The sequence below is a fragment of the Rhinopithecus roxellana genome, chromosome 3 (genome assembly GCF_007565055.1).
Source record: "Rhinopithecus roxellana isolate Shanxi Qingling chromosome 3, ASM756505v1, whole genome shotgun sequence".
NCBI classification, from domain to species: Eukaryota; Metazoa; Chordata; class Mammalia; order Primates; family Cercopithecidae; genus Rhinopithecus; species Rhinopithecus roxellana.
Window position 1 is genome coordinate 67,510,955 of NC_044551.1, and position 16,073 is coordinate 67,527,027.

Genomic DNA, 16,073 nt, shown 5'->3' on the forward strand with positions numbered 1-16,073 from the left:
CAGTGATTAGGAGCAGAAGGCAGGGATTAGGATTATTTTGTTATTATAAGGTACTGTATAGTGTTATTTGCAAGTGAACTTGGAATAGTTGTAAATGTGTATTGAAAACTCCAGGGCAACCACTAAAAAGAGTTAAAAAAAAAAAAAAGTGTAACTGATATGCTAAAAGGAGAAACTGGAATATATGAAATGCTCAATTTAACCACAAAAGGAGCTGGGTGCAGTGGCTTGTGCCTGTAACTCTAGCTACTTAGGAGGCAGAGGTGGGGGGATTGCTTGAGCCCAGGAGTTTGAGGCTGCTGTGAGTTATGATCACAACATTGCACTCCAGCTTAGGAGACAGAATGAAATCTTGTCTCTAAAAAATAAAAATAAAAAAATAAATTTAGAAAGCAAAACCACAAAAGGCAGGAAAAGAGTAAAAGACAAAAACAAAGAAAAAGGATAACAAATAGAAAAGTAACAATATGGTAAATGTTAATCCAACTATATTAACAATTATTTTAAACATCAGTGGTCTAAATAAACCAATTTAAAGAAAGATTTGGCCGGGCGCGGTGGCTCAAGCCTGTAATCCCAGCACTTTGGGAGGCCGAGACGGGCGGATCACAAGGTCAGGAGATCAAGACCATCCTGGCTAACACGGTGAAACCCTGTCTCTACTAAAAACTACAAAAAACTAGCCGGGCGAGGTGGCAGGCGCCTGTAGTCCCAGCTACTCGGGAGGCTGAGGCAGGAGAATGGCGTGAGCCCGGGAAGTGGAGCTTGCAGTGAGCTGATATCCGGCCACTGCACTCCAGCCTGGGCAACAGAGCGAGACTCCGTCACCAAAAAAAGAAAAAAAAAAAAAAAAAAAAAAAGAAAGATTTTCAGAGCGATCAAAAAACAAGGCCCAACTATATGCTGTCTACAATAAATCCACTCTAAATATAAAGACACACATAGATTAAAAGGAAATGGATGGAGACAGATACACTATACTAACATTAATCAAAAGAATGCAAGAGTAGCCATATTAGTTTCAGCCAGAACAAACTTAGTGCAAGGAAAGTTATCAGGGATAAAGAGGGGCATTACATATGATAAAGGGGTCAGTTCTCCAAGAAGACATACAATCCTTAATGTGTACATGCCTAACAAGAGTTTCAAAATATTTGAGGAAAAAATGATGGCACTGTAAGAAGAAATAGATGAATTCACTATCATAGTTGTACTCTTGAACACCCCTTGTATTAGGGTTCTCTAGAGGGACAGAACTAATAGCATAGATATGTATATATAAAGGGGAGTTTATTAAGGAGTATTAAACTCACAGGATCACAAGGTCCCACAATAGGCCATCTGCAAGCTGAGGAGCAAGGAAGCCAGTCCAAGTCCCAAAGTCTGATGTTTGAGGGTAGGAAGCATCCAGCATGAGAGAAAAATGTAGGCTGGGAGGCTAAGCCAGTCTAATCTTTTCACATTCTTCTGCTTGTTTTTATCCTAGCCATAGTGGCAGCTGATTAGATTGTACCCACCCAGATTAAGGGTGGGTCTGCCTCTCCCAGCCCACTGACTCCTTTGGCAACACCCTCACAGACACAACCAGGATCAATACTTTGCATCCTTCAGTCCAGTCAAGACACTCAGTATTAGCCATCATACCCTTGTATCAGAAATGGACAAACACACAGGCAGAAAATCAGTTAAGGACATAATCAAATTCAATGGCACCATCAATCAACTTAATACAATTAGCATCTATTGACTACTCTATCCAAACGATAGCAGAGTGCACTTTCTTCCCAAGCTCACATGGAACATTCACCATGATAGACAACATGCTGGGCCATGAAACACACCCTGACAAATTTAGAAGAATAGAAAATGTACAATGTCTTCTCTCAGACCATAGTGGAATTAAACTAGAAATCAATAACAGAAAGATACCTGGAAAATCCCAAAATACTTGGAGATTAAACAACACATATCCCACATATGTGTGAGATAAAAAGAAATCTCAAGAGAAACTTTAAAATGTTTTGAATTAAGATTTTTTTTGAAAATGAAAACAATGTAAAATTTGTGGGATGCAGCAAAAATAGTGCTTAGGGGGATATTTGTAGCATTGAATTTGTATATTGGAAAAGAGATATAAAATCAATAATCTAAGTTTCTGCCTCAGGAAGCTAGAAAAAGAAGAGCAAATTAATTCCAAAGTAAGAAGAAAAAAGTAATAAAAATTACAGTAGAAATCAATGAAATTAAAAACAGGAAGTCAATGAAGAAAACAAAACTGAATGTTGATTCTTTCAATAGATCAATGAAATTGATAAACCTCTAGCCAGGCTGAGGAAAAAAGACAGGACACAAATTACTATTATGAGAAATGAAACAAGAGACATCACTACAGATCCAATGGACATTAATAGGACAATAAAGGAATATTATGAAAACCTCTAGGCTCACAAATTCAATAACCTAGATGAAATAGGTCAATCTCTCATGAAAGATACATTCTGCCAAAACTCACATAAGAAAAACTAAGCCATTTGAACAGATCCATTTCTATTAAAGAAATTGAATCAATAATTAATAACCATCCCATGTGGGTTCACGAGTGAATTCTACCAAACATATAACAAATTCTTGACAATCTCTTCCAAAAGATAGAAGCAGAGTAACTATTTTTAAGTCAATCTATGAAGCCAACATTACCCTAATTCCAAAATTAGACAAAGATATTAAAAGAAAATTATAGATCAGTGAGAACACAGGAACGCAGGGAGGGGAACATCACACATCGGGGCCTGTCAGGGGCTAGGGGAGGGGTAGCATTAGGAGAAATACCTAATGTAGATGACGGGTTGATGGGTGCAGCATACCACCATGGCACATGTATACCTAGTAACAAATCTGCACATTCTGCACATGTACCCCAGAACTTAAAGTATAATTTAAAAAAAATTATCAAGATTAAAAAAAAAAGAAAACTGCAGATCAATACATCTCATGAATATAGAGGCAAAAATCCTTAACGTTAGCAAGTTGGATCCATCAATGCGTAAAAAGAATTGTACACTACAGCCAATTGGGATTTATCCCAGGTATGCAAGGCCAGTCCAGCATTTGAAAATCAATCAATGCATCACACCAACACGCTAAAGAAGAAAAATTGCATGATCATATCAATAGATGCAGAAAGAGCATTTGGAAGAATCCAACACTCATTTATGATAAAAACTCTCAGCAAACTAGGAATACAGGGGGATTTCCTCAGCCTGATAAGTCACATCTACAAAAAAACCTGCACCTAACACCATTGTTCTTTTTTTTGTTTTGTTTTTTGAGACAGAGTTTCACTTTTGTCACTCAGGCTGGAGTGCAATGGTGTGATCTCAGCTCATTGCAACCTCTGCCTTCTGGGTTCAAGTGATTCTCCTGCCTCAGCTTCCTGAGTAGCGGGGATTACAGGCACCCCCCACCATGCCTGGCTAATTTTTGTATTTTTAGTAGAGATGGGGTTTTGCCATGTTGGCCAGGCTGGTCTCAAACTCCTGACTTCAGGTGATCCACCCACCTCGGCCTCCCAAAGTGCTAGGATTACAGGTGTGATCCACTGTGCCCGGTCAACACCATTATTCTTAATGGTGAAAAACTAGAAGCTTTTCTATTAAGATTGGGAACAAGGCAGTTTCCTCTCACCACTCCTTTTCAGCATCATAATGGAAGACCTAGCTAATGGAATAAGAGAAGAAAATGAAATAAAAACTATACTATAATATTTGTGAAGGAAGAAATATAACTTTTTATTTGCAGATGACATTGATTAGAAAATTTGAAAGAATCAACAAAAAATCTGGAATTAATAAGTGATTATAGAAAAGACTCAGGATACTAGTTTAATATGCAGAAGTCAATACTTTCCTATATACCAACAATGAATAAGTAAAATTTAAAATTTAAAACAATACCATTGACATTAGCACTCCAAGAAATGAAAAAATTAGGTATAAATCTAGCAAAATATTTGTGAAATATATGTGAGGAAAACAACAAAACTCTGATGCAAGAAATCAAAGAACTAGCCAGGTATTGTGGTGTGTTCCTGTAGTCCTAGCTACTTGGGAGGCTGAGGTAGGAGAATTGCTTGAGATCAGGAGCTTGAGACCAGCCTGGGCAAACCAGTGAGCCCCATCTCAAAAAGAAAAAAACAAATCAAAGAACTAAAGTAAACTGAGATATCTTTATTTAATATCTATTCCATGTTCATCGATAAGAAGACTCAGTAGTCAAGATGTCAGTTCTTCCAACTTTATTTATCGATTCAACTCAATTCCAATAATAATCTCAGCAAGTTATTTTTTGGATATTAGCAAATTGATTCTGAAGTTTACATGGAGAGGCCAGAATAACCAACAACATTGAAGAACAAAGTTGGAGGACTGACACTACCCAACTTCAAGACTTACTAAAAAAACCACAGCAATCAAGACAGTATAGATGAGAAATCATCTTACCCTAGTCACAGTGGCTGTTACGAAAAAGACAAAACAAAAAACAGATGTTGGTGAGGGTGCAGAGAAAAGGGAACTCTCTACACTGTTGGTGGGAATGTAAATTAGTACAACCTCTATAGAAAACAATATGGAGATTTCTCAAAGAACTAAAAATAGAACGACCATTTGATCCAGGAATCCCACTATTAGGCATCTACCCAAAAGAAAAGAAAGGTATGTATCAAAAAGATTCCTGCACTTGTATGTTTATCGCAGCACTATTCACAATAGCAAAGATAACAGAATAAATCTAAGTATTCATCAGTGGATGACTGGATAAAGAAAATGTGGTATAAATACACAGTAGAATACTATTCAGTCATAAAAGAATGAAATCATGTCTTTTGCAGCAAAATGGATGGAACTGAAAGTCAATATCTTAAGTGAAACAAGCCAGACACAGAAAGTCAAGTATCAAGTTTCTCACTCATAAATGGGTGCTAAAAAATGTGTGCACTTGGGCTTAGTGCAGTGATAGATAATGGAGACTCATAAGAGTGTGATGGGGGGGTGGATGATGAGAAATTAATGAGTACAATGTACGTTATTTGGGTGATGGATACCCTAAAAGCTGTGACTACTATGCAATTTATACATGTTACAGAATTGTACTTGTACTCCATAAGTTTACACACAAGAAAAGTATGGTATTGGCAAAATTTTCCCATTGTTTCTATGTATTTTCTAGATTGATATAAACATGTGTTATGTTTGGAAAGACACAGCATTAAAATTAAATTTTCAAGCCATAACAACTATATATTTAAAATACTTATAAAATCACAACTTACTCCCTCCCAACGCCCCAAACAGGAACTTCAGTAAACATTACTCACTATCAGAGTTTTATTTAGCTAAAAATATAGTCTTGCAATATACCTGGGAGTTTAATATGGTAGTTATTTGTAATATTAGCATAATAAGGCTATTCAGACAGAAGCTTTCTTTTTTGCTACAAAAAATTCCATGGATTTTATAAGGAGAATAAAAACCAAAACATCATCTGATGCCATTAAATCACATTTTAGGGCTGGGCGCGGTGGCTCACACCTGTGATCCCAGCACTTTGGGAGGCCGAGGTGGACGGATCATGAGGTCAAGAGATTGAGACTGTCCTGGCCAACATGGTGAAACCCCATCTCTACTGAAAATACAAAAATTAGCTGGGCGTGGTGGCACGCACCTGTAGTTCCAGCTACTCGGGAGGCTGAGACAAGAGAATCTCTTGAACCCAGGAGGCAGAGGTTACAGTGAGCCAGGTTGCACCACTGCACTCCAGCCTGGCAACAGAGTGAGACTCCATCTCAAACAAACAAACAAACAAACAAAAAACATCTTAGACTTTTAAAGAGTCCTTATGAGACCTGGCTTGAGAACAAGCATGGACTTTACGCATGAAAATATCAGTTGAGCTAAAGCTGATATTAGACATTTGTAAAGGTTAGCAGCTTGCCTTAAATAATTGTTTCCATTTTTCCAGATGCTGTTGAGACATATTTCATAAAAAGTATCAATGCATATCGAGCAACACTGGGCTCAGAGGATTTTGGAACACTGAGCACCACTGAAGAATTTTGCAAATGGCTTGTCCAAAATGGAGAAAAACAGGTAAATATGATCAATGCATAAACAGAATTGCTAGTTTGTTTATTAGATCACAAGAGCATTTTTCATCTTACAGTTCAGATACTGGAGATCAGATAGGTCCCAGATAAAACTAGGCAAGAAACACATCGTTTCATTATTTGTTAGCATTAACCAAAGTTTTTTTTTTTTTTTTTTGCAAATTGGTTTCATTCTTTTGATGAAACTGAGCAACTCTGTCCAACAAGGTTTAGTTTGTACTTGGAAACCGCAAAGTAGGCTCAAAGTATTTTAGAGGGACTCGATATTGATGGCAAAAGAAAATTCGCAGCTACATGTTTGCTTCTAATGGTTCCCTCTCTGACAAAATTTTTTTTTGAGCTAAGGTCTCTGTCTGTCACCCAGGCTGTAGTGCAGTGGGGCGATCTCGGCCCACTGCAACCTCTGCCTCTTGAGTTCAAGCGATTTGCCTGCCTCAGCCTTCCGAGTAGCTGGGATTACAGGCGTGCACCACCATGTCCAGCTAATTTTTGTATTTTTAGTAGAGATGGGGTTTCGCCATGTTGACCAGTCTGGTCTTGAACTCCTGACCTCAGGTGATCCACTCGCCTCGGCCTTCCACAGTGCTGGGATTACAGGAGTGAGCCACCATGTCCTGCCAGCATTGCCTTTCTTGTTTGAAATTTTACAGCTATGCTTTGTTATGTAATGTTATGGTTCCCTTTCTGTAAAATGTTATTTTTGGTGATCTAAATAAAGCCTGTTTTGTTTGGAGAAAAAATAAAATAAAATAAAATTAGGAATAATACACAGGGCTTAGGTGGCTTGGAATATTAGTAAAAAAACATTTTTCTTGTATCTTGATACATGAGATCCTTCAGATGCAGGACACATGTAATCTCTGGCTTTGTATTTAATATTTTAAGTCAAAATTGGCTTCCATCTTTGGATCTAGCTACTAGTTCTTTTCTTTTGCGGTAGTGGTTTTCTCTTGATCTGATAGGTTTTTATTAGCAGCAATTTTGTTTTCACATTTTAAAAAGTTATAGAAAATAATTGTTATTGGTGACCTTTTTACTAGAAGTCCCATGAGTCTAAGCTATCATTCAAAACCTTTTGACTTGAACTTTATATATTCAGTGCAGCATGAACACAGTGAAGACCTTTGTCTGTCATAAGATCCCACATGACTTTGATCTGACCAAGCCAACTTTATACTTCCTCAGGCGAGTGAGAAATATGGATAGATTTGACATGGTCTTATTGGCCATGTAAAAACCAGTTTAAGAGTAGAGTTATAGGCACATAGTAAGTAAAAATTTATTTCAGGAATGAAAAAAAGTTTTTTATATCTTATCTAGACATTTTTGTAAATGGTGACATTTTCTTTATTTCAATTTTAATTGCCATTTGTAAAGATGAAAACCTTATAATGATTTGCAACCTTTTTTTCTGTGGCTATGATATTTTCTGTTGGTTTAGAAGATTTTTTTTTTTTTTTTTTTTTTTTGAGATAGAGTCACTCCGTTGCCCAGGCTGGAGTGCAGTGGCACGATCCAGCTCACTGCAACCTCTGCCTCTCAAGTTCAAGCGATTTTTGTGCCTCAGCCTCCCGGAATAGCTGGGATTACAGGTGCCCACCACCACGCCCAGCTAATTTTTGTATTTCTTGTAGAAACGGGGTTTAATCCTGTTGGTCAGACTGGTCTCGAACTCCTACCTCAAGTGAGCCGCCTGCCTTGGCCTTCCAAAATGCTAAGATTACAGGCGTAAGCCACCACACCTGGTCGGTTCAGAAGATGAACGTGAGATCCCAATGCCATGGGTTGATCTAATAATTAATTTTCTTTTCAAAGATGTGAAAATACTTTGCCAGAATTTAATAGCTTATCCCTGTTATAGTCTGGTGCAGTGAATATCATGACCTTGGTTATGATAAACCACCAGTACCACCACCAGTACCAATGCCTGATAATCCTCTGCTTCTAACCAAGTACTTTCTAGTATACCAAGCTCCTGGACAAAGCTACCAAAGGACCTGAGTGCCAGGTAGCTCCAAATCTAAACCATAAGCAGGACTATGGACAGGTCAGCTTTACCATTAGGAAGCAAGTGCCATGAGGGCAGGAAGTTTTGTTTGTTTTGTTCACTGCAGTGTCCTCAATGCCTGAAACACTAACTGGCACATAGAAGATGCCGGTCACTTTTGAATGAAACTGCTGAATTTTATGACACATTTCCCATATTTAAAAATAGTTCATTCCCCTGCCTCCAAGCTTCCTGTGAGGCTCTAGGCCTGTCCTAGAGGACCATAACAGAAACTCACAAGATTTGGGAGTTGTTCCCATGGAATACACAGACACATACACATGCACACACATATATATTTTGGTAAGTAGTTTAATCTGCCATGGATAAAAAATAAAACTCATTCATCTGGAACCACCTTCTTCCAGTAATTCATCAAAATGACAATCATGGCTGGGCATGGAGACTCACACCTGTAATCCCAGCACTTTGGGAGTCCGAGGCAGGAGGATTGCTTGAGCCTAGGGGTTTGAGACCAGCCTGGGCAACAAAGTGAGACCCTCATCTCTAAAAAAATTAAAGAATTAGCCAGGAGCAGTGGTGCATACCTGTGGTCCCAGATACATGGGAGGCTGAGGCAGGAAGATCACTTGAGCCTGGAAGGTTGAGGCTGCAGTGAGCTGTGATCATGCCACTGCACTCCAACTTGGGTGACAGAGACCCTGTCTCAAAAAACAAACAAACAAACAAACAAAGAAAACAAAAAACAAAACAGAGAATGAGTTTGTCATCAATGCCATAAAAAGACACTATAAGAACAACTACAGGTCCATATCCCTGAGGCATATAGATGCAAAAATTCTCAACAAAACACTAGCAAACCAAATTTAACAGCACATTAAAAGAGTCATATGCCATCACCAAGTGGGATTTATCCCTGGGATGTAAGAATGGTTTGGCATACGAAAATCAATCAATGAGATACACTATCTTAACAGAATGAAGGATAAAAATCAGATGATACCCTGAGATCCAGAAAAAGCACTGGACAAAATTCAATACATTTTCATGATAATAAAAAAAAAAAGAAAAACTGCCAACAAAGAAAGAATAGAAGGAAAATACCTCAAGATAATAAAGGCCATACATGTATGCAAAGCCTACAGCTAATACCATACTTAATGGTGAAAAACTGAAAGCTTTTCCTTTAAGATCAGGAATGAAAGAAGGATGCCCACTTTCACCACTTCTATTCAGCATAGTACTGGAGGTACTAGCCAGAGCCGCTAGGCAGGAAAGCTAAATAAAAAACATCCAAATATGAACAGAAGTAAAATTATTTCTGTTCACAGAATGACATGATGTTATGTAGAAAACCCTAATGATCACACTCACACACACACACACACACACACACAACCTGTTTGAACTAATAAATTCAACTAAATTATAGGAAACAAAGTCAGCATACAAAAATCAGTTTCACGGCCGGGTGCGGTGGCTCAAGCCTGTAATCCCAGCACTTTGGGAGGCCGAGACGGGCGGATCACGAGGTCAGGAGATCGAGACCATCCTGGCTAACACGGTGAAACCCCGTCTCTACTAAAAAATACAAAAAAAAAAACTAGCCGGGCGAGGTGGCGGGTGCCTGTAGTCCCAGCTACTCAGGAGGCTGAGGCAGGAGAATTATGTAAACCCGGGAGGCAGAGCTTGCAGTGAGCTGAGATCCGGCCACTGCACTCCAGCCTGGGCAACAGAACAGGACTCCATCTCAAAAAAAAAAAAAAAAAGTTGCATTTTTATATGCTAACATTGAACAATTTGAAAAAGAAAGTAAGAAAACCAATTCCATTTACAATAGCATCAAAAAGAATAAAACACTTAGGAATAAACTTAACCAAGGAGGTGAAAGACATACACTGAAAAAAATAAACAGGAAAATAATAAATTATATGCATGCTTTCCTACTCTAAAAAATGCAAAAATATTACAGTAGTAGCCTTCAGATTCCTGATTTATTGGCAGTGTTTTCTGGAAAGCAGCAATTGACATCCCTTTTATGTTTGTTGTTCTGACATGCCACATTAGGGATGATGATTACATGTTCAACCCAATTCTGAAGAAGCATTCTGTTGCACCTGTCAACATAGATAATTCAGGCAGTGAGTGGGTTATGTGCAGTTCTTGAGAGAGCCAGCAATAATACCTCTTCACCTTCCCTAAAGAAAGCACATTGGGAAGGCAAATGAGTATGAGCACTGTTGTCCTGTGAATGATTTCCAGTGTATACTTAATTCATTTTTGCTGTATAGTAAGTAGTTAACAGTGAGAGCTTTGCTGAAAGACAACTGGCCTAGACGTTTCAAAAATGTCAATGCTATAAAAGACCAAAAGGGCAGGAGAACTGTAACAGATTAAAGAATCATGAAAACTGAATGCAATGATGCATGATGATTAGATGCTAGATTTTAAGGAGGTGTAAAGAACATTATTGGAAAAATTGGGAAATTTGAACATGGAGCATATATTAGGAAATGCTGTTGTACTGATGTAAGATTTATTGAACGATAATGTTATTGTAGATATGTAGGAAAGTGTTCTTGTTCTAAGAAGACACATGCTTAAGTATTTAGTGGTTGCCACGTGCGATGGCTCATGCCGGTCTATAATTCCAGTAATTTGGGAGGCCAGGGTTGGAGGATCACTTGAGCCCAGGAGTTCATGACCAACCTGGGAAACACAGTGGGACCCTATCTCTACAATATATATAAGCTGAGCAGAGTGGTGCGCAACTGTAGTCCCAGCTACTTAAGAGGCTGAGGTGGAGGATCATTTGAGCTTGGGAGGTCGAGGCTGCGTGAGCCATGATCACACCCCTGCACTCCAGCCTGAACAACAAAGTGAGGCTCTGTCTCTTAAAAAAAAAAAAAAAAAAGCATTTGGGGTAAAGTATCTTGATTACTACAACTTATTTTCGATAAAAATATATGTGTGTATGCATGTATAGAGAGAGAGACATTATTTTTTAAGAAGAGAAAACAATAAAGCAAATGTGGCAAAACTGTAGCAATGTGTGAATCTAGGTGAAAATTGTATGGGTATTTTGCTATTCTTTTAGCTTTTCTGAAGGTTTGAAAATTTTGAAATAAAAAACAGGTGAACAAAAAAAGAGTGAGGGCTGTGGAATTCAGACTGCCTAGTGTTGGAATTCTGCCACTGCCAATCACAGGCTGTATGATCTGGGGCAAGATCCTTAGCTGTTACTAGTTTCCATTCCTTCATCTGTAAAATAACAGTTCCTCTCTTGTAGGGCAGCCATGAAGATTAAATAGTATCATATGAATTAACTATTATTAATTACAAGCTTGGAACTTTAATTCTTAATACAAAGTACTTAGGTGGCACATCACAGCAGACTGATCCTGGTGGGTTATGTCATCATTGGGTACAATGCCTTCTCCATAGAGCTCAGGGAACAGAACCAGCATGCTCCTTCGAAATTGCTAGGCTGATTTTTTTTTTTTTTTTTTTTTGAAGAACGTTTTATCCCTCAGGAGGCTTACAGACTGCTAAAGGCTTCGTTAAACTCCCAGGTATTCAGCTACAGTGACTATAGCAAAAATGTGGCTGAAACTTTGTATAACATGGGCAGGATCTGCTTTGCCAAAGGAGAGCCCAGAAAGGCAATTCAGCTCCTGACAAAGGTGACTATTGACTGGTTTTGTTACATTTTCCCCTGGGCTTGTAAGCAGGATGTGAGGAGGGATGTATGTACATATGCATGCATGTATATATGTATTTTCCCTTCTCTTCCATTTTATTCCCTCTCTCCTTTTCTTTTTTTAAGTGATGTGTTATCCTTTGAAAATTGTCTGCTTTCTTAGATGTGCTGAGGGAGAATATGACACAGAAACTTTTGTTGAGTCCATGTCTGGACAAGAGTCTTAAAAGAGTAACACCCTAATCTTGGAATCCAAGTATGATAGTGGCAGAATCTCTTGAAAGCACTTCAAGGTTGGGTGGAATTAGTAATACCTTGTTTAACCATCCATACCCAAGTACTCATTCCCCTTCCAGAGAGCTCATTCCCTTGCAGTGGGGTGTGGCAAAAGGTGTTCAACCAGTCAGTATACTGACAAAATGCATCTAAAGGCTTAGTAAAATAGGTGGCAATGTCTCTAAATAAAACCTAAGTTTTTTCAAAGTCAGAGGAAAAGTTGGTAAAGATCAAGTAATACTCAAGTGAGCAGAGGGTGGAGCCAGAAGCAGTCTACATCAGGTTTGCAGGGATTTTCATCTCATTTCAGGGTAACCTAATGTGATCAGAAAATAGTAAATAACAGAAGAAAGGGGAACTCATTTTGAAGATTCAGGGAAAGAGAAAGCCTCCTGAAAGTAAGTTATAGGAGTCAGAATAGCTTTTCCAGGGAAGCATGAACACACGGATGGCATCTGGGTAATGGGGGTAGAAGCCTGAAAGGAGAGAAAACTTTGAAATGAAAGGATGACAATCTGAGGATAAGAAATGAGATGAAATGAAAAATGATGAGTGAAATGAGAAGGGGTTCCAGGGAAACAAGTCTAATAAAATTCAAATCCACATTGAAAATAACAAAGACGCTTAACATGGAGTGATACTGGAGTATTGTTTCTCAAATCTAGAATTGCAGCACAGTCAGTAAGAAACAAAACAAAACAAGCAAAAACAAATTCCTGACTCTCACCCCAGACCACCTGAATTAGAAGTTTTACGAGTAGTGTACAGAATCTGTTTTTTTAATAGTTCTAGAGGCAGTTTGAATATCCTGACAATTTTAAGAATCAAGATTGATATAACAAACTTGAAAAGCTCTCTTAGAATGCAGAGTGAAAGAACAGAGGGATCTCATGAGAAAGTAGTTGGTATGCAGGACAAAGTAGAGATTCAGCCAAAGAATTGTATGTATTTCTGAAGAAATTATGATTGGAATAGAAGCAGTAATCAGAGATATCAATGAAGACAAATGTTCTGAAATAAAAAAAGACCATAGCATATACATTGTAAGGATTGACCATGTTCCACACAAAATCAGTGTAAGGAGAGCCTCATTTAGATTTTTACCTGGCGATGAATTTTTGATGGCATATGCAATTGATGGAATGCTTGTGTCCCTTCAAAATTCATATGTTGAAACCTAATATTTGCTGTGGTTGTATCTGGAGATAGGACCTTTAGAAGATGACTAGGACTCAGGAGTAGAGTCTTCATGAATGGGATTAGTGCCCTTTGAAAAGAGACCTCAAAGAGCTTCCTTGCCCCTTCCACCATGTGAGTTTACAGCAAGAAGATGGCTGTCAATGAATCAGGAAGTGGGCCCTCACCAGATACAAAATGGACTAAGACAGCATGACTACATCCTCCATTTGTAATAGGGATTTAACTTGGAAATTTAGGATGCCAAAAGCCTAGATAGAGGCTACATCTTTGTTATCAGCTTAGGAAACAAATGAAATGTAGTGCAGGTGTTTGAAATGTAAACTTGTGACAAGATCTCAGTTCTGCTGGTCCTTTCTTGAGTTTGGTTTGCAATTAAGGTGCTTGCTATCTGATTCTCTTTAACCTGTTGTTTCTCACCTCACCTAGTGTCTGATGATTCAAATCCTTGTATATGGAGGTGAACACAGTAAAAGCAGGGAGACAAAGAGCCTCCTTACTCTGTTGCAGAGGTGAGTTCTGGCCCTGGCCACCAGCCGTGTCATCAATGTGTATATATGCATGGCATGGCCTCTCCCAATTCAACCAGGTAGGGGTGATTCACCTCTTTCATTCTTGCTAGTAAGGCAAAATTCTACTGTGTATGAATTTGGCCAAATCCTATACTTGGGAAAATTAGTTGATTTCTTACAGTCTCATAGAACCCAGTGTTATAGGGTCTGCTGCAATAATACTTAGTATTTATAATATCCCTTTCAATGCTGAGCATTATAGAAAAGCCCTGCAAGACAAGGTTGTAGCTGATCACAGTATGATAGGTATCATATGGATTCAGAGAAAGTAAATGAGTACCTTAAAATAATTTTTCTTGCTGAACATACAAAGTCAAGGTCCCTAAACATAAGGCAAGTTTTTAGGATACAGTCTCCAAAGTTAATAATGACAGAGCCTCTTCAGATTCTTTTTATAGATGTTTAGAATTTAAGTCAAAGAGAGTTTTGTATAGACTTGCCTCAGTCTTTAACCTTGACGTTATCAATGACGCATATCATTGACATTTGTTCATCTCAGAATAGTACTGACCTCGAACTGTTCTAAGAGGGAAGAGAACAAAAACTTGTTGAGTTTATACCAAATTCATAAAACTGAAATAGGTCCTATTTATAAAGTATTTAATTCAATCCTCACAAATACCCAGTATGATAGCTCTCATTTAACAGAAGGGAGCTTGATGTTTTATAATAGAATTTGTCTAAATTCACTCAGTCTTGGAGATTTGGACTCAAATAAGTGTGACTCTAAGGCCATGTGCTTTTCCCTGAGAGCCCCCTAACAGAGGTGCATTGCTGCTGAGAGTTAGAACCCCGAATGTGTTCACCAGTGGTGGCTGATAATCGGTCTCCTTCTCACCAGGTTCACCAGGCTAGACAGGTGGAGAAGGTCATGCCATGGAGAATACATTGAGTCCTCCTCTCCACACCCACTTCAATCAGAGCCATACCTGAGGTGGCCCCCACAGGAGGCTATCTCCTGTTTTATCATTACCCGGAGGAGAATGTTCTCCAGCCTCTGTCAGTAATTCCTGTTAGGAGGATATAGAGGATCAGCCACAGGGCAAAATGGGGAACTTTGCTCCCTGCTTGTTGGTGTATATGAAAGCATGTTTTCTTAATCAATAACCATAAAAATATTAATAACTATAATGTAGAAGTTTTTCCATTTCCTTGGCACTGTATTATATATTTATATATACTTTTTTCTGATTCATAAACCACACTATTAGGTGGGTTTTTTGTTGTTTTTTTTTTTGAGATGGAGTCTTGCTCTGTCGCCAGGCTGGAGTGCAGTGGTATGATCTTGGCTCACTGCAACCTCCACCTCCAGAGTTCAAGTGATTCTCCTGCCTCAGCCCCCTGAGTAGCTGGGACTACAAGTGCACACCACCACACCCAGCTAATTTTAGTATTTTTAGTAGAGACGGGGTTTCACCATGTTGGCCAGGATGGTCTCGATCTCTTGATCCGCCCGCCTCAGCCTCCCTAGGTGGGTGTTTTTATCTTCCATGTTCAGGTGATGAAACTGAAGCTCAGAAAGTTTTCCCAGCACTTTGGGAGACTGAGGCTGGTGGATTGCTTGAGCTCAGGAGTTCAAGACCAGCCTGGGCAATATAGTGAAGCCCTATCTCTACAAAAATATAAAAATTAGCCAGGTGTGGTGGCATGTGTCTGTGATCCCAGCTACTTGGGAGGCTGAGGTGGAAGGATAACTTGAGGCCAGGAGGTCAAGGCTGCAGTGAGCCATGGTTGCACCACTGCACTCTAGCCTAGGTGACAGACTGAGACCCTGTCTCAAAAAAAAAAAAAAAAAAGAAAAGAAAAAAGAAAAAAAGAAAGGTTGGGTGCTTTGTTCATAGGATGCTGGTAAATGTAAGATTTGAATCTGGGTTGATCAGATTTCAAAAATGCCCTTTCACTAATATAATACAGATTCTGACTTTGATGAATTTGAGTATACATGTGAGGATACCTGTTCAGCAGGCAAGGCTCCAGAACCCATTTTATATATGGGAAAACTGAAAACTGATTTACTGAAGTTAACTTATCCAGGGAGAGGCAAAGGTAGAATTTTAATCTGGGTCTCTCTAACTCCAGGATCTGTACTCTATAGGAAGTGTAGCTTACAATCTGAAGACAGACTGCCTGGAGTTTTTTTTTTAAAGATGGGGTCTT

General features: G+C 38.7%; 1 protein-coding gene across 1 annotated transcript in view; it reads left to right on the top strand.

Annotated features, from left to right (window-relative positions):
• The window catches only part of TTC23L (tetratricopeptide repeat domain 23 like), a 60,656-nt gene that overhangs the window by 35,232 nt on the left and 9,351 nt on the right, over nt 1-16,073 (top strand). The window contains exon 9 of the mRNA XM_030927620.1: nt 6,019-6,146. Within this exon, the coding sequence (XP_030783480.1) occupies nt 6,019-6,146 (128 nt within the window). The remainder of the gene's footprint in view (nt 1-6,018; nt 6,147-16,073) is intronic.